Here is a 25,705-nt window from a genome sequence, read left to right on the forward strand (position 1 = left end):
TTAATATTAAAAATATTATTTCCTTAAAAGTGATTACACCTGTAAGATCTGTTTTCCAGAGTTTTAGGTAAAAATACAGAACTCAGTCTTGGAAATTTCTATGCTTTTGGTGAAGAGGAAGCTATACCTGTTTGCCCCCGAAGACGATTGAATTTTTGACTAAACCTACTCCAAACAAAAGGTTGCTTTGCTAATTTTATGTTTCACTTCGGCATGTTTCTCTTCTATTTTAAGAATAAAGAAGCATATTTTAGTGTCTATAGATGACTGTTCTAGCAGATTAGGTTATGTGGATTATGGCAAAGCACACAAAGACTGTCTGTGTGCTTTGCCATAATCCACATAACCTAATCTGCTAGAACTTACGTGCCTTTGTGTGCTTGTGAAAGAGTTACTTTGTGGATTACTTTGTAAAGTAAACTGGCTGTTTTTTCACATTACAGTGAGAAAAAACTTTAAAAAAGCCTATCCAGCGAGCACGTTTGCCGATATTTAAACCAGAGTCAAGATAATTAATGTAGGCAATCTTACCGCTTCGCCGATGGTACGCGTTGAATGCGGAAAACTTGCTTTGCATTCTATCCGAGGCCATCCTGCATCATTATTGTGCCAATTCCAACTTTGAAGTAATGATAGTAACTATATGAAATAGGCTTTTGTTAAATATAACTCATGTTTTAAATAAATACTTAAAATATATTATTTTTATACACGTGGATGTACTTGCCCGAACTATTTTCCATAGCTTCAGGTAGAATTAAACAAGCATAATATTATTAAAAAGAAGTGTTTAAAAATGGCAATTGCAGGGAAAAAAATGGAATCATTTTAAATCCAAACCCATTCTGCATAATTCTGCATAATAGAAGTTCAGCTTACAGTAATGGTAATGGCATTAACTATGAAATAGGATTTTGTTACACATAATCCATATTTTCAATAAATAGTTAAAACATATTTTTTTACTGGTGGATGCACTGGCCCAAATTAGTTTTCATAGCTTCAGATAGAAAAAAAACAAGTATAATACTACTATTAAAAATAAGTATCTGAAGATGACAGCTGCAGGCAGAAAAACAGAAAAAACAGAATTATTTTCTATCTGAGACTATCCTGTTTAAATAATGTGTGAATTGCAACTTCTGGTAATGGTATTAGCTATGAATGAGGCCTTTATTAAACACAAAGCATATTCGCAATAAATAATTAAAGTAAGTTTTGCTGCAAGAATATTGCTTTTGCAGGAAATATTTAGAACAAAATAAATACGTGTACAATTGTTAAGGAAAAGTACAAGTTGATTGGTCAGTTCAGCGTGAATCCCTAACTTTGTTCAGTTAATAAAATATAGCTTAAAATTTAAAGATAAGTTAAAGATCTTAATTTTTTCTGAATGACAAGATTTTGAGAAACTATTATAGGCGAGAGAACATGAAAGATTAATTAAAATATTATACTTCGTGCACTGACAGCACTTCCGGAAAGCTGCTTCTACATTATTTACTTTCATTTTGTCCATCAGTTTCAGAGTTGTTATGTGTCTGCGGGTTTTGTTTTCTCTAGGACGATAGTTTATGTATAAGTAAAAACAATGCGTGTCCCTTAAGGTGTAATAAACCACTGTTATCAAAAACATTATTTTTAATTACACTGAAATTCTAGTTAATGTATACTATTTTTTTTCCAATGGCAGATTGTGAACAATTACAAATGTAACCCAGTCCATTAATCTATTAAAAGGCCAGATGTGGTGGTCTCTTTATTATGGAGGCACCTAATAGGTGGGCCACCATCGCCTTAACTATGAAGGGACGGACAGTTACAATCATGCCTTCTCCAGGATTCGAACCCAGGCCCTTCGGTATCGCTGTCAGTTTCCCTAACCACTATACCGACTAGGCGGCAGTGTATACTGTTGCACAGAAAAAAAAAAAAAATGAGACAGTTCTGTATCTCTCGTTCCACTGAGCCGATTGATAAAATTTAGCTTCCGTTTTTCATGTCTTCAAAGAGCGACTTAAGATATATATATCAGATTTATATACAACATTGTTCTAATTTAGGTACTTTGACACAAAATCGGACGTTTTCTAAAATAACATACTCATTTTATTTTCATATTTCGATTCTAGACTCAGATTATGGTGCCAAGTTTCATAAAAATCGCATGATTAGTTTTTAAAAAATGAACTCTCAAAATTTTAGTTCTTCGACGTTAATTGAATTTGGTATATAGTTATTAATATTTTTTTTTTATTACACTTATTTGATTCCCTCTTTCACAGTTCCAAATTTAATTTCAATCCAAATAAAATTCGCAGACATTTTCTGATTTAGTTTTTTAATTTATATATTTAAGTAATTTTTACAAACTTTACGAAAATTTAACCTATAAAATTTTCTTCCATCACCTTAAAAAGTAGTTGTATATCTAGGCATACCTAGAAAATATTAGAGTTTTTATTCAAAATTTCCCAAGATATGCATGAATTTATATGGCGCGTTTTGAAATGTTTCATATTTGTTATAAACGATAATAACGCTAACTGCGGTTTACGCACTTTCTTAAAATTAATACTTGAAAGAATGAACGAAGTACCGTTTCATCCGGTCGTGCACAATGAAAGGATAAGGGGAAAATGTTACCATAAATTAAGAATTTCGCCAAGTGAATTATTCTTGGCGCAAACTGCAGAAAAATTGCGCGAAGATAAATTTTTAAATCTATTGGTAAATTTCTAAGCAAATTTTACAAAATTTAATATTTAGATCTAATTTGAGTCGCAGAATCGGAACACGCAAAAAAAATCGGTATGTCATTTCAGAAAAAGTCTGATTTTGTGTCAAAATGTCAAACTTTCATACGATTTTGTGTTTAGAACAATGCTCTTTATAAATCTAGCTTTGGAGACATGAAAAACGCGAATTTAAATTTCGTCAATCGGCCCTGTAGAACGAGAGATATAGAACTGACCCCCCACTTTTTTTGTGCAGAGTGTTGTACACATACAGTATAATTATAATTGCAGCTGTAATTTTATTGTAGATGTAATTGTAATGCAATTGTAATTACAAATTATGCAATTACAATTATGTTGTAACTGTACAATTAATAAAGTTACTTTGCAATTGAATTAATTGTAATTGTAATAGCATTGTAATTGAATCAACGATTTATAATACAATTATATTGTAATTCAATTAATTATAATTGCAATTACATTGTGATTGGACTATTATTAATTATTATTATGACATTGTAGTTGAAGGATTTCAAATTACAATGTAATTGTTTTGATTGTAATTGCAATTACATTGTAATTCAATTATTAATAAATTACATTGCGATTGAATTACTTGTATTTTTAAGTACATTGTAACTGAATTATGCCCAACTCTGCCTTCATCAGTAGTTCTCTTAGTAAGAGTTAGATTCTTTTAGAAAATCCTCCACGAAGGTATCCCTAATCTTAAATAAGCAGACCTTGCTTTTTTTGGGGGGGTGGCTTTGTCGTAATCGATTATGTAAATGTACCTGTAAAAATTACCAACGTAATCTTGGTGAGGGCATAGTTGATTTTTACTGTGTCGAAGAATCTAAATAAACTCTACAGCCTTTGAAAAATATGCCGAGCAAAAAGAAGTAATGAAATTATTTCAAATTCCTTTGATTAAAATGCCTGTTGATTTGGGAATTTTAACTTCTTATAAATTTTGTAATTAAGCAGTTATTTACTTTTATCTACTAGCATAATACACTAGCGTAAGATAAGTTGAATAAAATATCTAGCACACTATTTATTGTTAGTTGAATGCAAGTGCCCATATTAAACCTATGTAATTTGAAAATTTGTACTTCACGAATGAATATTTCAAATAAAGGAGTTTCTTCTTTATTTCCATAAAAGTAAGACAATTTACATTTAAAACGTTGTATCACTGATCGTATTCTTTTACATAACACAATGGATGAAGATATTCTACAGTTCTTTACATGGCTTGTTAGTAGAAACAAAACATCATGCTGAGTCATAGCTTTGCTGCACAAAGATATGAAATATTACATTTGAATTTATTACTGTTCCTGTTTCTTTTTTTGTCTCTATGATTCATTTTGATGTCGATTACGATAATTTCGAGAAAAGATGCTGAAACATCTGCCGCGGAATTAGTGTTTGAGTGAAATATGAGTGATATATATAGTAACAGAGAACATATCTTACTTAATCACACTTGAAGCGTCTAACATTAAGAGCAAAAGTTAATTTAATTTATTTTCTTCAGTTTTCTACCGATAAACTGAGAGAACCTGACATATATAACAGAGCAATAGATTAGCTATAATATTTAATTTAAGAAAAATTTTCCTAAAAAGCGGAATTGTGAAATTTAGGAAACGAAAATATCTTTATATAGCCAATATTTATTTTTGATGTGCATATTTTCCTAAAATTTTCTTTTCTTCTATTTAAAAAAAAATATTGCAAAATTATGCACCATATCAAGTTAACTGTATCAGATGAAAATTAATTTAGTTAATGCAAATTATTTTACATAGAATTTAAAATTTCGTTTAGGCCGAATACGCATTTCATTCCACAAATTAATCGTAATACTGTAGTTCTTCTAATTTACCATAATATCAGTAATAATAATAAAAAGTAATGATTTTAATAAATAAAATTTTACTACAGAAAACGGTTCTGCGTTTGATTTGAATATCTATGTGAAAAAAACACATATACAAGCACGCACGAGAGCTATCAGTTTTAAGTGTACCATACGTTTGATAGAAATTTGGAAAACTGTTTGTTTTTTTAATAGATTATAGCAATACATGCGAAGGCTATATGATAAGGGGAAAATGCCTTCTTGGAGGACTTTCTAAGGGAAACTGACTCGTATGCGTGTTTACATATGCGGAAAACTGCGAAAACGTCCACGTTCGGCGAACCTCGATAAAAGCATCTTTCCTCTTGGACAGATAGCTTTCCCATATTTACATAACTTAACTTTAACTCTTTTGTTGGGGACTATTCAAAAGTGATCAATGCTTCTGACAGCGTAAATAAGCGCTGATATTATTTTTTAAGACGGCGACTCTCTAACTTGATTGAGACCATGAAACTGTGACCAGAAACTGTTTAATTACGATATCGCATTAAACTATGCTATGTACAAAGTAAGTCAAGAAGTTATATTTCCAACTTTCACTTTAGAAGTAAAATTCTTTTTATGAAAATTCATGGCTGAAACGTAATATCAGTTAATGATAATTTTTTAATCATAAATTATTATCCTTTCCCAGCGAAGTTCAGTTTATAAGCTTTGGGTTAAAATATAGCACTATTTTTATGCTTCATTACATTTTTAAATTATTAGCACTCATTTTTTTTTTCATTTCCCTATCTGCACAGAAAATAAGGTATTACAAACCAATGTTCAAGTGACGCCAAGGAAGTTCTTGTCAATTTCTGATATTCATGTAATTGGTCCCATTTACTTCGAAGTTGACTGCTCAATACATGCGTCCTTATGTAGATCTTAGGTGATTAATCTTAGAATAAAGTTTTAAAAAATGATGCACCAAGAAGGGGATATCTGATTGGAACAAAACTGGGTAGATGTTACGTACATGTATGAAAAAAGATACATCTAAAATTTCAGAGGAATTGAATACTTTGATCAGAGGTACAACTACCTAAACATTGCGAATAAATCGACTAGACGTTGATCTCTTTTGACTAGGCGTTGATCTCTTCTTGTGCAAGTAATTGTCTGGCTTCGCATTGACTTGTAGACTTCTTGTGAGATATCTTGCCAATTCATCTCCAAATATCGAGTTAGATCGGAGATATCCGGATGGTCCGAGGGGTGCCTACTCATCAGACCTCAAATATGCTTTTATTTGGGAGAAATCTAGTGATTTAGCAGACTAGGCATGCAGACCCGAGATGTATCGAAAGGAAGGCAAACACAAGAGTGTGTAGAATACCATCGATATACCGACGCATCCTAAAGGCGTCGTGAACGACATCCTAAAGACAAGTAAAGTGGTCCAACTGTCAAATGAAATGACAACACAGACCACATGTTCCTGTTGTCAGGCTATCTCACAACTACGGACGTCTCTAGATAGGTTTTCGTTGGCCGTCGTGGCTCAGTTCGAAGCAGAACACATCGAAGACAATTCTGCTTCAGTCAAGTTAGATTGCAAATCGAATGACCTCAGCACTACTTCAACCGTACTTCTCGATGTAAACACGTAAAAAGTAGTCGGTGCATCGGGCGTCGTAAGCTCAGACCCCCGTTCTGCGAAACGCTTACCAATTGTTCTTTTGTTCTTAAGGGCACTGGTATCGTGATCGTTGATAATGACAATCAGGAGCTACAAGAGCCACTGGGAAGATCACTCTGATTGACTCGCGGAGCCTTTCGTACTATTAATTTTTATAGCGGAGACGCTTAGAATTACCCTATGTCTTACGAGGTAATGCTATTTAGAAGTAGTGTTACGGGGTGAGAAGGGTTACAGATAATAAGAGAACGTAAAATAAAGAGATTTTTAAAAATTAAAATTGTTTTAAAAATTTAGAATTTAACCAGAAAATCTCGATATTATCAAAACTTAGCCGTGCATAGATTTTTTTTTCAAAGTTCAATAAATAAAACCATTTGCGTTACAGCAGAGTTGACATTATTTTTGAGAGCAATAACAAGAACGTCCAGACAATAGACTCAGTTCCTCTAATTTAAATATTACAGCTAGTCAATTCAAATACATATTCCTCTATAAACTGTTATTCGGAAATTTATTATTCATTATAAAAGACAATTCCAGTTTAATTTTACTGCGCTATAATGCAACAGTAGGCGTAAATTATATAGCAGAAAATATTACTTAAATGTTTAATGGCACACCTGTGGCTGCATTTTTTGTACTTGATTTCCTTATTTTATTTTCAGCTGGTGATAATTAGGAGCGAAATGTTTCTACGTTTAGGGGGATCCGATACTTTATTTTGATACTTGTACAAGCGAAGAAAGACCCGTTTTACGGAGGCATGTAGTATAGAAACGCTTCAAACTACTAATTTCAATTTCTCAAACAAGATTTTGAATTCATCTCGTAAACGTTGCAGCCAAATCCCTAGTAGATTTCGATTTTGTACAGCGATTTTTAGTTTGATGTGCGATGTCAAATCTATAACTTCTTATTTCGCTGAATTTTAGTTGTGTGGTTTTGTATTTACTGTGAATACATTCAGTAGCCTAACTCTGAGCTGTCGGAAAATAATGTTCGAATGTATTTTTCAAAACTTTGAAATGGCATGGATTCTCTGCTCTGTTCTTGAATCTTGATGCTATTTTTATTCAAGTGACATTTCGTGAGAGGGAAGCAAGCAATATCTTACTTTCCAGCGTACTGCAGTTAATACACATCTTAAAAGAAGGCACTCGGCACTCAAGCGTTTATCTCAAAAACTGCAATTTTCTCTTCCAAGGATTGATTTATTTAGTTCATTTTCTAAAAGTGTCCGCCAGGCATGTCAGTTTGTAGATTTAATCTTTATTTAGGTTTAAAATCGACGTCAGTACAGTCTTATGGTCCAACAAAAAGGTTGCAGTCACTTTAGTCCAGCGTGCAGTAGTTCCTAAGGGCTTCTCATATTTTCATATATTAATTTGAAGAGCTTGTTTTTAAGAGGTTCCGATTTTATATAATTTATTGCATTTTTGCTATCATTGAACACTATCATAAGCTTAGAAGATGTTTATTTCCGGTCTAGACTGTGTCTATGGAGAATACAGTGCCTGCTGCAAAATTTCATTGCGTATCTTTCATCTTGACAGTGGCTCCAGAATTGTGAACTATCGTTGCCTTTGCGTCCCCAGGACACATATCTGAACAGTTTTTTTTTCTGGACATTACATTTTGTGATTGGAATTCATCCAGGAGATTAAATATTTCACTCCCTTGTAAAGATTCTGTACTGTGTACTTCTAAGTTACAGTTGAATGTGAAGAATCTAAGAACTAGTAAGCGAATAATTGCTTGAGTTCGTGGGGTAGAAAACAACAAGTATATTGTACAACTCCGTCTTGGAGTGGTACAATAAAGCCGACACTCGGGCATGAACTTAAAAAGCTAAGAACTAAACTAAACTAATTTTAACTAAAGAGATAAAGCCGAAGCTATCAAACTTCTAACGGAGTTAGCCCCTTAACGCTAATTGACTGCGAAGCTATCAATGAGCTAAAGTACGGCCGAGTGTAATTACAGCTTAAAGAGAGAGTAGCCTAAAAAGGTGGGCGCGTGATAACCAGAATCTCTGGTTCTCTCTAACTAAAACAGTAGAACTTCCACCGCTCTTCCTCATTTGCATTCAAACGTGTTTCTAAAACTACGTTCTAGCCGGAAGTGGTAAGTTGAAATTAAGAAGCGATAGGAAAGGAAGTTTAACTCAAAATTTAACTGTTAATAAAATTAACATAATCTTTACACCTTATGTGTTGCTTAGTAGTGGTCTGCAAGCAGAAGAAGTTCCTCCTCATAGATTTTTGAGTAAATATATATATATATATATATATATATATATATATATATATAAAAAAAAACTATTAAAACAGCAACCCAGTGACGTCAGTTGATTCATCCGTTTGGAGCGTGTATTGATATATCTGATGTATTGATAAATTTCTCTTTCACACAGTCAACAATATCACTGATTCATCTATTGACGTTATTAATTGACAAGTATCAAGTGTATCATTAATTGTCATTAATTGACAAGTTATTAATTGACGTTATTAGTTGACAGCTATCTTAACAGTATTTTGTGTCAAGCGAATATTTGACAATATCGATTGTAGAAGGTTTAATATGATGTTCTACAATGGTATGAACTTCAACAGCTCGAGCTGTATGGAAATTGATTAGATGGAAAGTTTTCAATACTTTTTATTTTTTGATTTTAGTAAGTACTCTCATAGTTTGCTGTGAAAACTAAAATGCACTTGAGAACTCACTCGGTGCATTTCCTTTCGAAGGCACAGTTTATTTTTTAACTGGCAGTGATTTCTATCAAAATGACGTCGCAGTTTAGCTGAAAGCTTGGCACTATTGATCGACACGTTTCCATAAATCACATATAAAATCCGTTAAGGTTCTATCTTATTTTTATCACAATTAAAAGTTTCAATTAGTTTTCAAATGACTCTTTCATTCGTTCACTCCAAAAACATAAAAATTAGCAAAGAACCAGAAAGAATAAAGAAAGAACGTAAAAACGATTATTAATGTATAGTTGCTGTTTTCTTTGATTTATTAAGCAGCTTATATCGTTTGCATATCATTAATCCCTTAAGCTGGTTAATTAGTTTAGCTATCCTGGAAGTAAACGAAATTTAAATTACTCTTTGCAGTCAGTAAAGTTCAAAGCACGCATTTGCCACTGGAGTTTAGGATGTTTAAACCCCGTTATAATTAATTGTACATAGTCTATTCTCTGTAGTCTGCAATAATTAGAGGCTTTTAATTTGTATCATGTTTTGTGCACATCCAGCTGTAAACTTTCCGAGAATTTTAGAAATGAATTTTTGAAAGAAAGGATTTTCCGGCTGACAATTCGCAAACGACAAAGTAAGTCTGCTTAGCATTTAGTAAGAAGTTAAAAAGTTCAGTTGTTAAGACAAAGCATGCGAAAACTATCATATTTATTTAAAACAGGAAAATGCCTTTGTAGAATACTTTTAAGGGAAACCAATTAGTACTCTCTTTATATAAGAAAAAAATCCGCAAAGCCCATAGCAGATTGAAAATTACTTATCTCTGTAGTTACAGATATCAAAATATAGACTACAGAGTAAACTACGGAGGCTGTTTTGTCCAGTGATGGGCGCTGGTGCTGTCGGTTAGATGAAGAGACTGAATGATTTAAGACAGACGTGCTGCTACATTTAAGAGATTTTTCTGAAGGAAAAAATTAGTTATAATATAAAAATTTATCGCAATACAGTATGACAGAAAGAAAACCGACAATGATAATCATTATTTTAGTTCTTCATATTTTCCTGCGGTTTTCAAATTACTGATTATTAATATTGATGGCAATTTTACATTTAATCATAGTTTTAAGTGAAGTTCATAATTAATACTTTTAAAATAAGACAACCTGGTTGTTACTGCAGTAAAAGAAAGAAAGTATATCAGATCGCATAGTAACAATTATATATCACAACAAAATTCATAAAACACTGAAATAGTAGAATTTATAGAATTGAAACGCAAATAAAAAATTTATTTTGATGTAATTAATATTCAGTATTAAAAATATGGAAGGATGGATGTTTAAAAAAAGCAACACGAGTTCTTGATCGTGGTAAATTTTTATAGAACATGAAAGGTATTTATTTATTTGGTGTTGTTTAAGAAGATTAAAGGAAAGTTTCTTTTTATCTTTAGTTCTTATATCTTAAAATCCAAAACAGCAATTTAAAAAGAACATTCCATGTATTTGAAAAGGAAATAAATGAATAAAAAGAAAAGTTTACTTGCTCAATTGCTTTTCTCAGAGAATTTCTCAATCTGAAGTCCTCAAAAATGTGAGAATCGTAGGTAATGGATGTTTTGATATTTTTCCTGATACTAGTCTCTGTGAACTTGGAATTTCTTATCGCAGGTCAACGGAAAATACTTACAATCAAAATCAAATAGACGTAGAACTATGATAACAATGTCTGTTCTTTATCGAAGACTACTTCTCAAACCTACTAATCTAAAGTCCTTGCTGCAATAACATTCAGCAGTGGCGTATGAAAAGCCAATCAAAATGTTTAAATACAACTGGTGTCTTTAATTCATATTTTTAATAGCAGTAATTTCAGTAATAAACTCAGTAATTATTTTTCCAGAAATTTGAATTAATTTTCTTTTTGCATCCAAGAAATAAATGCGTAAAGGATGTTTTGATACATTTCATTAAAGAATTTCAGGTATGTCATTGAAAATGTAAGCAAAACACCAGTTATCTTTCTTATCATTAGCAATTATCCTAGATGTAGATAGAAGTAACTGCAGATTATTTTCCTCGAGGAAAACAAAAATAAAATGAACTCTTTTAACTAACCTAATTTATTCTTTTGTTTTATGGCCTAGCTGCTCATTTATATTTTATATCGCAATCATCAGTACTATTAACTCCAGCAAACAAAGCATTATGAAATGATTTATCATCTTTAATTTTATCGATACAGAAATTTCTCTTCAACAATGGGAAACTGGCTGAGTGGACTGATTCCAGCCCTTCTGTAGCTGGCTTAATTTTGTATATTTATCTGGAAAATGCCTATTAAATAGTTAACTATGTATAAACTCGTAATTTCGAATCTGTTTTAAAAATGGGCTTTATTAGATATCCACTTATAAAGAATTTTTCAGGCCGAGTGTTATATGCAACAGTTGCATGCTTGTCGAATCAAAAGATAGATCTGACATATCCTTTGAGTATTCATGAATATTAGGTTAAGTTCAAGTGACTAGGCATCATGGATTGTGCCGGACAGACCTGCACATTGTCCCACGTCAGGATATGTCTCTGTGTGCTCCAAGATTTTGTAAATATATTTAACATGAACTTTGTACTGCTATTCCAAATAGGCATGAATATACAGGGTGTTTCTAAATGAATATCAGGGTTTTAACGCTTTTTAGTGTTTATTACGTAAAACTTAAAATTATAATTAATATATTAAAAAAGGAGGAACTCGATCAGTTATACCTACAAGCCTACAAGTGTTCAATGTGAGCACATTTCGTCTCACGGCACACATCCAAATCGAAAACCCTTGGTCCCCCCGTACTCTTCCCTTTTCAAGGGAAGAGTACGGGGGGGATCAATGAGTCCGATTTATAACAAAAGATGACTCCCTTTCTTGACCTAGGAACTCAAAAACCAAATCATACAAATTAAGATGGAAAAACACTTACCCCAAAAGGAAGCAGATGAATTTCGATAGCATGGCTCTATCCTCAGGAAAAAGGGTTCCAACAGCTGTGCAGTCATCGATGAGTGTGTTACTCTCACTAGGACTGCAAAGCTGTTGAGGAAATTCCGTGCACATGGCCATAGGATAATGGTTTCGTCTGTCTTGAAAAAAACACTACCGAACAGATGGTAGAAAGATATTTACCTGATGAAGCATAATTCATTAAAATATCGTATTTATAGAGATATGAACTTCCATAAAAACTGATTGTCTGAGTATAAAACTGACACCGAGCTAAACGTAATCTGGTTATACGCTTATTATTACACTCATATCCATAAATTAAGGATAATTCGGAGTCACGCGGAAATCAAACTCTAAAATAAATACATCACCTGTAAAATCACTACACACATCTTCAAGAATCATATGCAAATTTCAAGAAGTAACCAGATGACACCGATGGTACGTCACAATGACGAGAGTGTAAGAGAGTGATATATAAGGAATACAGGCAAAGAAGTAAAATTGTTCGCAGGCGCTTTATATGCATTTTAGTGCAATAACCGAATAGTTATGACACAAAGGATGCATTTGGATGATTTTTTACGTGGTAGAATTATCGGCCGTCTGGAATGTGGGCGTACCCAACTGGAAGTATCAGACGAACTTGGAATTGCCCAGAGTGTCCTCTCCAGGCTTTGGCAACGATTCCAAGATGATGGTAATGTGAGTAGACGTTACAGCACAGGTCGCCCCAGAGTTACAACGCCGAATGAAGACCGGTATTTGGCAGTTACTGCCAAAAGAAACAGGCCGGAGCACAGCCTCAGACCTGTCTCGTCAGCTCTCTTCAGCCACTCGTACGACAATTTCAAGGCAGACCGTGTACAGATGCTTAGGGCAGAGTGGTCTATATGCTCGTAGACCTGTCAGATGCGTTCCACTTACTGCAACTCACTGTCGCCTGCGGTTAGCCTGGAGTAGAGAGCATGCATTGTGGACACCGCAACAGTGGGCTTGTGGGATGTTTTCCGACGAGTCCAGGTTTAACTTGCAGTCTGATTCTCGACGGACTTTCATATGGAGAGCTTCAGGTACCCGTTACCACCAAGAAAACATCATTGAACGACACCGTTACTTTGTAATTTGCTCCAGGGAGAAAAAATCGCTAATTTTTTTAATAATATAAATCATCTTTTTTTGCTCTTTACCTTTTGTTTAATAAATAAGCTTTACAAATAAGTCAAATTTGTTTTGCTTCTAACTCTTCCTTTGCCTGATTTTGCATTATCCTTAATTTATGGACATGAGTGTAGTTTTTTATGTGTTTTTTCTGTCTAATCCGAAGCATTCATAACTTAATTCTAGTTAATGGAAACTTTCGTCAAAACAAAATATATTTGTGTAATAAATAAGTTGATGTCAACCACCTCTAAAATCGACAGAATTTCTGAAAATATAAATAACCATTGGTAGTTATGAATTCATGGCGCTCGCCGTTGGTTGGAGCTCCGAGAGTCCTATCTCTGGAATTATTCGATAGCTTGACATTAGCATTGGAAGAAAGATGTTAAGCCTAATCCCGAAGGAGCGTGAATAATAATAATGGCTGTAAAACATTGTATTATACTGGAAATAAAATTTGTATGTGTATTAATAACCACCAGAATGATCACTTTCCTCTGGATTTCATACTCGAACAGTAATCTAACGAATGGTGATGTAGTTGCACAGTAATTAACACTGTCGTATTGTCTAAGGCGACGACTTTCACAGACATTTGCTTGGAATTTTAAAATCAGTTTGGATAGTTTCACAGCAACTTATGAGCCGTTTTGAAGTGGAAAAAAATAACTGTATGAATTGCTTGAAAAAATAGGTTAGTTCTTCAAATTCCTCAAGCAAAATTCCTCGCTTCTTCAGTTGTTGAAATTATTAGCAAAAAGGGCGTTAGCGCAGAAGGGCTATTAATTTCGTTTGGTAATTTGTTGCGTTTCACGATAAGCGGCGTTTCACTTTTCAAATTGTTGCCCCCAAATATTATCGCCCTGTGTTATATTTAAAGAAATTAAATAATGAAGAATCTGCATGTATGTATGTTTCTCGCATTGTGATAAAACAACAGTACCTAGAGCCATCAAATTTTGAATAACGTACATCTCCACCTGAATATTGGCATCTGGGAGCACTAATTTTGAATTTGAATTTTTTAAAATTATTTATTTCAAAAAGTCTTTATCAGTTTTTGATTAAGAAACTCAACGATTTCAAATCGAGCGATGGCAACACTGTACGGGAAAAAAAGTCTCCAGCGTGCGAGCGAGGCTGTGTATCGGAAATTCTAAAGATATGCTCTTTTAAAAATATTTTGTGATATTGCTGTTGAATTGAATTTTATGGTTTCAGTGCGAAGAACATGATATTTCATACATAAAGGTAACATACAAAACGTCACTTCGGGCGTAATATTATCAGGTTCAATGTTCCGTCTTACTTTCTTTGGGAACATGCAAGGACCTGACTCGGAACAGAGAGCTTACTAAAGCTATGTTCAATAACTGTGGGAAGTAGACAGGATACACAAGAAGGGTATACAAAACCCTTTATTTTTCTCTCTTTACAATTTCCGTACTTCGGAATACAAAGACCCACTACTTGTGGTCTAAACGTAAGAATATAAAAATATAACTAAACTCTTAACTTTGAAATAATAAACGTGGAAGATTGGTTTTATATTAACAGGAAGTCGTATGTAGTACAGAGAACTGCTAACACTACAATACGTTTAAAATTACCAAGAGGATTAAACCTCTGGCCTGGAAGGCAACCAGCAACTGAGTAAAACTTCTAAGGTAAGCGGCCTGCTTCGACTAACTCCTTCCTCTCTCTCGCTTGGCAAAAAGCCACAACTTAAGTACTTGGCGTTCGCCAGACAAATTTTACATAAATAAGTTAACGCTTTTAATTCTGGCCGGAAGTAGAAAATAAGAAGTGATAGTAAAGATTTAAAATAAAATAAACGTTAGTAAAACTTAAGATCCTTACATACTTCCCGCCAGAGTTAATTAGTTAGAAACTGAGGTCTAAAACTACCTTGTTGAAAACTTTTAGCTCTAGAATCTAACGCGAGGCCAATCTTTTACAAACATTTCTCACTAGAAACTAGAAATTTAAAAAAAAAAGAAATTTGTTTTTACAATAGCAGCTCCAAGGACACGCAATTTTTCATCTGTACTGCATCTAAACAGGAGCTTTTATTCAAATCTGGTTCCTTCCAGAGATCTGGAAGGAAAACTAGTTTAAGGAAATGTTACACAATGAAATGGCAAGTAACATGCATATTTATATTTCTCTTAACGTTCTTATTTCATTCATGACTATTTTAATTATCTCTCCCCGTGCTCTCTGACATGTGTTGTAAAAGAACACCAAACACGAATGTGTTTATGTATACGTGTTCAACACTTCCTCCTACAATCAAAACACTAACGTGTTAAAATTCAACATACCAAGATCTCGTAACACACCCTAACTTCAACTCTAAACCCTGAGGTACTATTCTGAAAGTGGCTAACTCTGAAGTGTAGCGTCAGAGAGCCTAACTACATTCATTCAACCTTTAACACATATTCACCATGATTTGGTCTTTTTACAGTCACACGAAATAAAAAAAAAATTTAACATTAGTTTCACTTCTACCATATCACGGTATTTCTTAACATTTAAAATAACAGTTCACATTGTATATAAGAACATATTAACATGCCGTTAATTTTACGCATTTGAAAACATACATTAGTAGTACATTGTTAACTTCTATTCTTTTCAAAGCAAGTGCCAATTCTTCTACATTGAAATACTACATTTCAAAAAGTCTTTCAGACTAAAACTTCTTTCTTGCCAGAATGTTTTAAATAAAATTTATACAATAACTTTTACAATATTTAAGTATTTACACATCGCTATTATACATCAACTTTAGTTTTACGCGCGAGTAATTGAAAAACATAATACCAAAATCGGTAACAACTCATTTCTCGCCCTTTTGGCGATAAAGGTAGACCTCGCATGAGGTAAAACTTCTTGAAATCTGCCACTTGCAGTAAGAATGAAAGATTAACTTAAGTTTGCAAAGTAACATAAAATTTTACTTATCTTTGTGATATTCGGACATTCTTTCCTGAGCCCAGTCCTGGAAGATAGCGTAGATTCTCGTTTGATTTATCCTCCTTCGTGTGCGGGCTCGCCCTTCAGTGCTTTCCTCTAGAAGCTTTCTTTTTTCCCCAGTTCGGTCACCCTTGAATACCTTCGTTTTCGCCTCTGCCTGTGGTCTTGGCCGTTTGATGGCAGCTGGTCTTGGCGGAACCGGGAAACTTCTTTCGCGTTCCTGCTTGGACCTCGTTGCTGGCCGTTCAAATTTTCCTTGTAAATTTTCCTCCGCCGCTGGTGGCCCTTCCGCAGTTCGGCGACATTTGCTGCGGAGAGTCCTGTCGGATGAGTAGATCTTCCGTTTTAGAGCCGGGTTATAGTTGCCGTCATTTCTCCTGGCTCTCTTTGCATACGTCGTCCTTCTCCCTTCTTCATTCTGGGGGTGTTCGTGAGCTCTCTTTTCTGGACGGTGGAACGGCTTCTTTTTCTTGTTACCTTTAATTTTCCCGCGGGGAAACTTTCTTTTCACTTGCTCCTGCCTCTTAATGGCTTGCCCTTGTACTTGTCGTTGTTCCAACTCTGGAGCTTGTGCCTGCCGTGTCTGCCGTGACGGATCCTGCAAAAGATCTGTAAATATTTGCATTTTATTACAATCATAGTAGGGTTTGATTTGATCAATGTTTGCGGAGCAGGTTTCACCATTCCTGGCTTTTAACACTACTACAACGTGAGTTATTTTTTCTATGACATATGGTCCTTCAAATCGTGGGAAAAATTTGGCAGTTTTATCTTCTGATGCTGAAGAAAGTGAATGCTTAATTTTTAATACTTCATCCCCTACTTTATAAGTTACTCCCCGTCGTTTCAAGTCATAATACAGCTTTTGTTTTCTCTGTGCTACTTCAGTATTCTTTTTTGCTTCTTTAATTAGTTTTTCTATATCACCCATTTTAAATTCTGGGGCTCTTTGTTGCACATAAAATAATTTATCTAACGGCGTTATAATCTTTCTGCCTAAAAATAACTCAGCAGGAGTTTTGCCCGTTGTATCATGTTTTGCGGTCCTAAGGGCGAAAACAAATTCACTGACATAGTTATCTCACCTTTTATGAAAATTGTTAACATAACTACGGATAATTTTCACTATATTTCTATTGACCCGTTCCGCTATATTTGATTGCGGCTGATACGGGACCATTTTTAAATGACGTATGCCCAGTTTTTGGCACATGTCTTCAAATACATTACTTACAAATTGAGGACCATTATCCGATATAACTTTTAGGGGCGCCCCGTATTTTAGAATATATTTATTTAAAATAGAATCAGTAACTAATTTCGCGGAGGCTCGTTTTAAGGGAACAATTTCGGTCCACTTACTAAAATGATTAACCATAACAAGGAGATAGCGACTTTTATTTAACTGACTTTTTGGGAAAGGGCCCAATAAATTGATGCCAATTATTTCATTTGGAAATTCGGATTTAATAATATTTAGAAACCCGGCCGGGCGGAACTGCCCGGCCGGGTATATAATTAACTGCTTGACATGTTGGGCAGGACTGGACATACGCCCTTGTTAACTTTTGCAGTTCAGGAAAATAGACTGCCTCGCGTACGCGTTGGATAGTTTTTCGAATACCAGCATGAGAAACTAAAGGACTGTCATGGAGCTCCTGCAGGATATTTAATCTAAGACTAGCTGGGATAACAGGTCGAAATTCGTTGTTGGAATTCGTAGTTTTTGTATAAAATAATAGACCATCTATTAGTTCGTAATGGGCCGCCCTATTTCTTATCGCCACAATATCTTGGTGGCTAAAATTTTCAGGATCCTTTAAATACTCATAAATGTTTCTAAATTCAGGATCCTTACCCAGTTCGGTTATTACAGTTTCTCAGGAATTTATTGTACATGCTGTGAGCATTGCCACCTTTACAGTATTACCTTCTTCATCTATTTTAATTCTGGATAGGGCATCTGCTACGATATTTTCCTTTCCGGGGGTATGCTTGATTACCAGATTATATTCTTGTAGCTTGAGTGCCCATCTTATTAACCTTGGGGATAAGTTTTTCCCTGAGTACAATCTAGTTACCGCCGCATGATCAGAGTACACTGTTATTGGCGCCTTTCCAAAATAGACTCGGAACTTTTGCACTGCTAACAGAACTGCAAGTGCCTCTCTCTCGGTCGCGGAATAGTTTCTTTGTGTTTGATTTAAAGTTCGGCTAAAAAATGCCACGGGCTGCTGATTTTGCGAAAGTACCGCTCCTACCACATAATCCGAAGCATCCGCTGAAATTTCTAAATTCTCATCCTTTTCAGGAAATTTCAACACAGGGGCTTGCGTTAATGCTTGCATTAATTTTTCGAAAGCACTATGCTTCGGCCGTCCACTAGAATCTTGCCTTTTTCCTTTTTAATTTTAACAATGGTTCAGCAATAGCTGCAAAATCTTTTATAAAGGACCTATAACATGAACAAAGTCCTAGAAAAGAAGAGAGCTTCTTCGCCGTGTTTGGAGTCGGATACTTTTGTACAGCGATTATTTTTGATTCGTCTGTCTCGATTCCTTTCTGAGATATTTTGTAACCTAAATATTTTAATTCAGGGGCTGCAAATTTGCACTTTTCGACATTAACTTTTAGACCGGCCTCATTTAATAAAGAAAACACCTGTCTTAAATCCTGTACATGTTGGTCTAGATTATCACTAGTAATAATGATATCGTCTAAATAGATAAATGTGGACTTTCCAAGAACAGGCCTTAACACAAAGTCCATACATCGCTGAAATGTTGCCGGTGCCCCTGAAAGGCCAAACGGCATACGCAGAAATGCATAAGTGCCAGACTTGATTATAAAAGCAGTCTTAGGCACGTCCTCAGGCCTAACCCCTGTTTGAAAATAACCAGTCGTTAAGTCTAAAGTCGTTATATATTTGGTGGATGTTATGTTCCTTAGAATTTCTTCAATAATAGGTAACGGATATACCGGATATTTAGTTATGGAGTTTAATTTACGGTAGTCAATTGCGAATCTCCACCTTTTTGGATGTGTCAAAGGATAGTCATTATTTTTCTTACATAAAACCACCGGGCTAGCATAACTACTTGAGATGGGCGTTATGATCTTTTTAGGTAGCATATCGGTGATATGCCATTCTATAATTTTTTCCTTATTCTTATCATACCGATATGCTTTGTGGCGTACTGGCATTGAATCTCCGGTGTCAATACTATGGTTAGTAACCTGAGTAAATCCTGGAATATCACTAAATAACGAAGCAAATTCACTTACCACTTGTCGGATTCTTTGTTGCTCTTCATTAGGCAGGTGGTCAAGGTTTAACATCGGCGGTTCAGCCTTTTCTTCTCGAACTGGTTTCATTGTCAGCTTAAGGGACGCTTCATTAAAATCTAGCGTTGCTTGTGCCTCTGAAAGAAAATCTATTCCTAAGATAATATGTGCTTGCAGATTCTTTACTATGAAAAACATAACCTTTACTTGTTCGTCCTTGATACAGACATACAGCGGTAATTTACCTATACACTTACATCTTTCTCCTTGCGCAGCTAACACTGTCGTATTATCCGAATTATATATACGATATTTACGAAAATACTTCCTAAAAAAATCTTCTGCCACACAGGAACACTGCGCGCCTGTATCCAGGAGTGCGGTGGCTGGGATATTATTCACCAACACTTCAATCTTCGGAAGAGTCAAATTTTTCACCATTACTGTATTTAACTTGAAGGAAGAGGGGTTTTCGTGGCCTTCGGATTTCCGCACCCTCCCGTCAGCAGAAATCCGTTTTAGTTTAAATTATTTTTCATTTCCGTGCTTTCCTTCTTTTTCCACTGGCCTTGAGACTTTTTTCCTGGATTGCTATTGAACTGTCGACGTTCGCCGGCTGTTTTTGAATGCTCGGGTTTCCTTGCCCACTGATTCGCTTTGCTTCCGTAGCCGTGTGCTTGAGTTTGCTGTAGTCTTGGCGCACCAAATTGGTTTCGCTGTTGATATTGGCGTCTTCTTTCAATGTCCGGCGTTCTTCTACTTTCAAACTGGATTGCTAGCTCAAATAACTTTTCCAGTGTAGTCGGATTTCTTAATTCAATAAAGTCTTGCACTTGGGGCAGTAACCTCGGCAAAATCACTTGAATTATCTCAGGATCCGGACGGTTTCCATACAAGAGTTTAAAGACGTGAATTTTTCTTAAAATAAAGCTTGAGAGATTTTCGATTCTTTGCTGATATATACTGAAAAGTTCCGTTTCTAATTTTGCACGATCCCTTACGACAGGGAAGGCTTTTAGTAGGGCAGTCTTGAAATTTTCGTAAGTATAGGTGGGACTTCCTGCTTGACCCAAGAGACTTCTGCCTATACATTTGAACCAATTAAGCACTTGGCCCCTCAAAGCGCTGGTAGCTAAGGTAACTTTTTGAAATTTGTGCACGGGGTAGAGCATGAAGTGGTCATCCAATTTTTCCAAAAAACTGGTTACCGGTGAGTTTCCATTAAATGTTGCTTCTGGTTTCATCGAAGCGCGCATGGTCTGGACGATGTAACCAAATCCTTCCAGGGCGGCAGCTGGCATTTCTGGATTCTGAGCCGCTTCTGCAGGCAGCACAGGTTCTTCTTGAAACTCGGCCATGGTTATTCTTCTTCGTTGGGCGCCACTATCAGGTTCAATGTTCCGTCTTACTTTCTTTGGGAACATGCAAGGACCTGACTCGGAACAGAGAGCTTACTAAAGCTATGTTCAATAACTGTGGGAAGTAGACAGGATACACAAGAAGGGTATACAAAACCCTTTATTTTTCTCTGTTTACAATTTACTTACTTCGGAATACAAAGACCCACTACTTGTGGTCTAAACGTAAGAATATAAAAATATAACTAAACTCTTAACTTTGAAATAATAAACGTGGAAGATTGGCCTTATATTAACAGGAAGTCGTATGTAGTACAGAGAACTGCTAACACTACAATACGTTTAAAATTATCAAGAGAATTAAACCTCTGGCCTGGAAGGCAACCAGCAACTGAGTAAAACTTCTAAGGTAAGCGGCCTGCTTCGACTAACTCCTTCCTCTCTCTCGCTTGCCAAAAAGCCACAACTTAAGTACTTGGCGTTCGCCAGACAAATTTTACATAAATAAGTTAACGCTTTTAATTCTGGCCGGAAGTAGAAAATAAGAAGTGATAGTAAAGATTTAAAATAAAATAAACGTTAGTAAAACTTAAGATCCTTACAATATAAAATCTGAAAATTTTCAGATTTTTTTTTCTTTTTTCTCTTATATTTGTTTTTAAAAAATTTGTTCATTTTAGATTAGTGTTTCTCGTCTATAGAGCATTCAATATGCATTAGATAGGATGATGAAAATTGTTTTAGAGTTTTGTCCAAATTACTTTATCTTCTCTTAATCTTATTATAGGTTTATTTTGTCAGATATTAAGCAGGTGGATGGAAAGGAAATTTTGACTTTTAGTATAGCTTCAGATCGATAATTCTTATTATCTCAATTGTGCACATGTGAAAATGTATAAAAATTTGATAAAGACTAATAAAGCCATACAAAAAAAAAAAAAAAAAAAAAAAAAAAAACGACAAAACATGTTACATCTACAAAAGGTATACTATGTCAGAGGAATAAATAACAAATTAGGCTTATAGAGCGATCTTTCATCTTGTTGAATCTAAAGCCTCTTTGGATCTATAGTGCATACGAAAAATATTAGGAGACTTTAAGGGTTCTAAATATATATTAAGGATATATTATATTAAATATGTATTAAAGATATATTAAGGTAAACATCATATTCTACGGTAAACATCATTGAATATCATATTCTCAAGATTCCAATTATTTGCACAAAAAAACAAAATCGTCTGGAACTGTGGATTATCGATAGTAATAGGCTATAATAGAGCATAATGAATTAAATTAATATCGGTAGTTAACATCGCTTCTTTAACAATATCTTTTCCACATAAGACCAAAATCATCTGGAATAGAGTGTTGTGGTTTTAAACGGACTTCATTCTATTTGGCTTAAATTTTTTTAGACAGGTTAAAGTTATTGAAATATTGCTTTCAAATAGTCTATATAAAGTATTCTATGCATATTTTTGTAGATGTTATTAAAACTGCTGTTACAAGTTGAAAGCACAGAAGCGGCATTTATCATTATGTTATTATTTATCTAGCCGTGAGTGTTTAGTTTTCAAATAAAGAAAAATGTTAGAATAAGTTAGTTATTTGAAAGTGTCAGAAATTGAAATTCATTCTAAGCAACTTTTAATAATATATAAGGACAAATTTGCTTTGCGAAATTGCACTGCCATTATTTGTTTTCTTTCTAGCAGTAATAAAGATAATTAGGACGAAGCGGATAAAGACGGTACTAATCTATGGCCTTCACTCCAAAACTTTCCTTTGCATGTCCAAGAAGGGCAAAATCTATGCAAAAGTAAGTTTCAGCTTTTTTAATCTTTTACTTTTTTGAGCATGCTATAAGGCATTTTCTCCCTACTTTCAGCATGCTTTTGTTTTGTAATTGGAAGCATACTCGAAGCGTATTCGAGAGATCCAGGGTTCGAGTCCCAGCGTGGGCAATGCACATTATTCTTATCTCCTGCTTAAAAAAAAAGTATAATGACTCTACACGAAAAGGTGGTAGACAATAATTCGTCACCACCAGGATTTGGCGATTAGGTCCTCTTATGCCCGGTCGCCCTTTAAAAGGTGGAGTATATAAGGTATTTTCTCCCTCCTTCCAGCATGCCTTCGTGGTGTAACGGTAGCATACTCGGCGCGTATTCAAGAGTTCCAGGTGTCCAAGAAATTTAGTGTTTATCAAAAATAATAAATATTAATATAAATATTTTTAATTAAAAGCAGAAATACATTCGAGTTCTATCAGAGTAGCGACCCAAAACAGTCATCTTTAATTGTCCGATTGTGGTTATAACATACCTGTCTTGAAGTTTTCGAAGCTCCTTCATATTCTTCGGACTTAAATCCCTATCGAATATGTATGTAATGAGCTGGAGAAAATATATCACATTTCTTCTAAAGCTGTACTAAAAGCAGAGGAATAGAACTAATGGAACATTCTTACAAGATAAAAATTAGTTGAATCTACTATACCAAAGGTTACAATAAGTATATTTTAGCTAAAGGATGTTAAATGAAATATTGAGTATCCTGTTATTTTCATGTCTTTATTAAATATAACTGTTTATTCAAAACGGCCAAATTTTAGAATAAATTCATTTTCAAAAACATTTTGAATAAATTATTTTCTTTTTTACAAGTTTTGAATAACCTTTTTTTTTTTTTTTTAAACAGGCAGGTTTTAAAACAAGTGGCCAATAGTGTACGTGAAAGAAAAACAAAGCAATTTTTCTAAAATTCAGTAACTGATATTTGCAAATAAAACTGTAAAACATAAGTGTCCGAGCAGCCCAGACGGTGAAGGGGTGGGGGAGCCGACTCTGATACCGAAGTTCCCGGGTTAGAATTCCAGAGAAGGCAGACATGTAAGTTGTCTGGCCTCTCATAGGAGGTAACGGTGGACGCTTATTTTAGGCGCCCTCATAATAAGATAATCACCATTTCTAGCCTTAGTAGTGGCAAAAATGGCTAGTGCCAGCCTAAAAAAAAGTTTCCAGAAACAAATGTAAGCCACTGTAATTCGCAAATGATTTCAGAAAAAAGTATGTTCCTGATTTTCAATAAGAATCTTTTATTCAGTGTAATGGAAAGCAAAATTAAAATTCTGAAAATTGTCTTCTGAGATATATTAACTCTTTACACTTTTGCAATGATAATTTAATTAAGTTTTGCGCAAATATTTACCGATTATTTTAAACTGTTTTCAAGAAACAACTAAATACACATTTTAGATGTCTAAAAGTATAATATGTGTCAGGTTTATTTTATATTTTTGGGGAAGATGCTTTCGAAATCTTTTTATATCTTTAAAATCTGGACAGGAGTGAAGTTAATGGGAAGGCTTTCAAAAATTTCTCAAAGGATTTCAGTTTAATCTTGTTTATTATGCGTTTTATCAATCTTGTTTATTATGAAAGTATTCTTTATATTAGATTGATGTATGAGATAGTTATAATATTTTTTAAATGCAAAATGTTTATTAGGTTTTTCTATGATTAGTCAAACAGCGATAAACAACATTTAGGGAGGTGATATTTTGTTAGTCTTCATTTCATGAAATATTTTCCTTTTTGAATAACATCATCTTATTTGAACAGGAGAATAAACGCATGCCCATTACAATTTCCTTATTTCCTGACAGCATGCATTCTACAAGAAAATCAAATGGCTTCCTGGAAATAATGTAGCTTCAAGTTTCTTCGCTCATAATGAGGACCTCTTTTCAAAAGCTGATGTGATTCGGATTTCTTGAATGCAGTGCGTTGACAAGTAGAAGAATCATTCTCATTAAACTCAATTATCTAATTATCTAATATAATTTGAAGTTGCACAACATCATTAATAGGGAACTCTGACTGCAGTTGTGGAACAGAAATTCAGTCATACATCGGCGTAATGCGGAAGTAGGACCAGAACTAAAAGTTTTACGCTATAATACACTGGTTATTATTAATTAAGGAAAAATCATAAAAATGATGATTACTTAAAAAGTTACATGTAGAATTTAATAACACTGACCCAGAGTATTCAACATATAGTAATGTATTAAGTAACATGAAAAGAAATTACCGGACAGTTATGGTGGTGTAAAAGTTAGCATATGTTTACAATGAACAAATCGGATGTGTCAGTTTGGCATAGGAAAATTACCTTCAGTATAGAGTATGATCTCCCTGAGAAGCAATACAACATATATAGTGATGTGCGATGCAGTCAATTATACAGTCTATCAATTTCGTAGGAAGTGAGAGCCATTGCTCTTGCAAAGCAACTGCAAGCGTGGCAAGGGTCTGAAGAGGAGATTAAGAGCAGATAAACTTTGTAAAGCATCTCAAAAAGTTTTCGTAAAGCATCTCAAACACTCTTGATAGGCTGACATAAGAGCGCAAGTAAGCATTAAGGATATCATTTCTATAGGCCTGAGCATTCATGGTTCCACGTGGAAAGACATGGAGGTCTGTGCGTCCATCCAAAGAGATACTACCCCAAACACAGACACTGCGCCTCCTCCCTTTGCGTCTCTTTCACGGATGTTTGATGGAGGATAACGGGTTCTAGGTTCTTTCCAAATCAAGTAGCGCCTACTATCACTTTGGAGGCTAAATCTGACTCATCCGTGGTCCAAATGGAGGTAATGAGAACGAAATCACTGGAACATTCTAGGGAAATCAATCTTACGTTGTCAAAAAAGAGTTTTCTAAAAACTTTGAAATGTCACTAAGCTAACAAAATTTTTCAAAAACTGCAGTCTTAGCTAATACTTAGTCATCAACGTCCTGTAAATTTTACCTGGCTACATTTCTGGTTGAGCTTTAGCTATTTGTAGGACTTCAACATGTGTTTCTGCAGAACTCTGTACACTGAATGAAGCTAA

The 25,705-nt window shown here is 34.5% G+C and overlaps 1 protein-coding gene and 1 long non-coding RNA gene across 6 annotated transcripts in view; one reads left to right on the forward strand and one right to left on the reverse strand.

Annotated features, from left to right (window-relative positions):
* The window catches only part of LOC118191792 (uncharacterized), a 37,717-nt gene extending 26,773 nt beyond the window's left edge, over window positions 1-10,944 (reverse strand). Inside the window, exon 1 of the long non-coding RNA XR_004758667.2 lies at window positions 10,555-10,944. This is a non-coding gene — a long non-coding RNA (uncharacterized LOC118191792). The remainder of the gene's footprint in view (window positions 1-10,554) is intronic.
* Window positions 1-25,705, forward strand: part of LOC118191791 (fibroblast growth factor 16-like) — a 125,638-nt gene that overhangs the window by 8,868 nt on the left and 91,065 nt on the right. For 3 of the 5 annotated variants that reach the window (XR_015041766.1, XM_035362636.2, XM_035362638.2), the window contains exon 2: window positions 22,518-22,624. Coding sequence is in view for 4 of the 5 variants with exons in the window: in XM_035362636.2 (XP_035218527.1) it covers window positions 22,518-22,624 (107 nt within the window). In the remaining variant the exon portion in view is untranslated. The remainder of the gene's footprint in view (window positions 1-22,517; window positions 22,625-25,705) is intronic. The other 2 variants (XM_035362637.2, XM_035362639.2) reach the window with 1 other exon arrangement.

Source organism: Stegodyphus dumicola, chromosome 6 (assembly GCF_044657685.1).
Source record: "Stegodyphus dumicola isolate Sdum_Otavi_A_Nest chromosome 6, ASM4465768v1".
Classification (NCBI taxonomy): Eukaryota; Metazoa; Arthropoda; class Arachnida; order Araneae; family Eresidae; genus Stegodyphus; species Stegodyphus dumicola.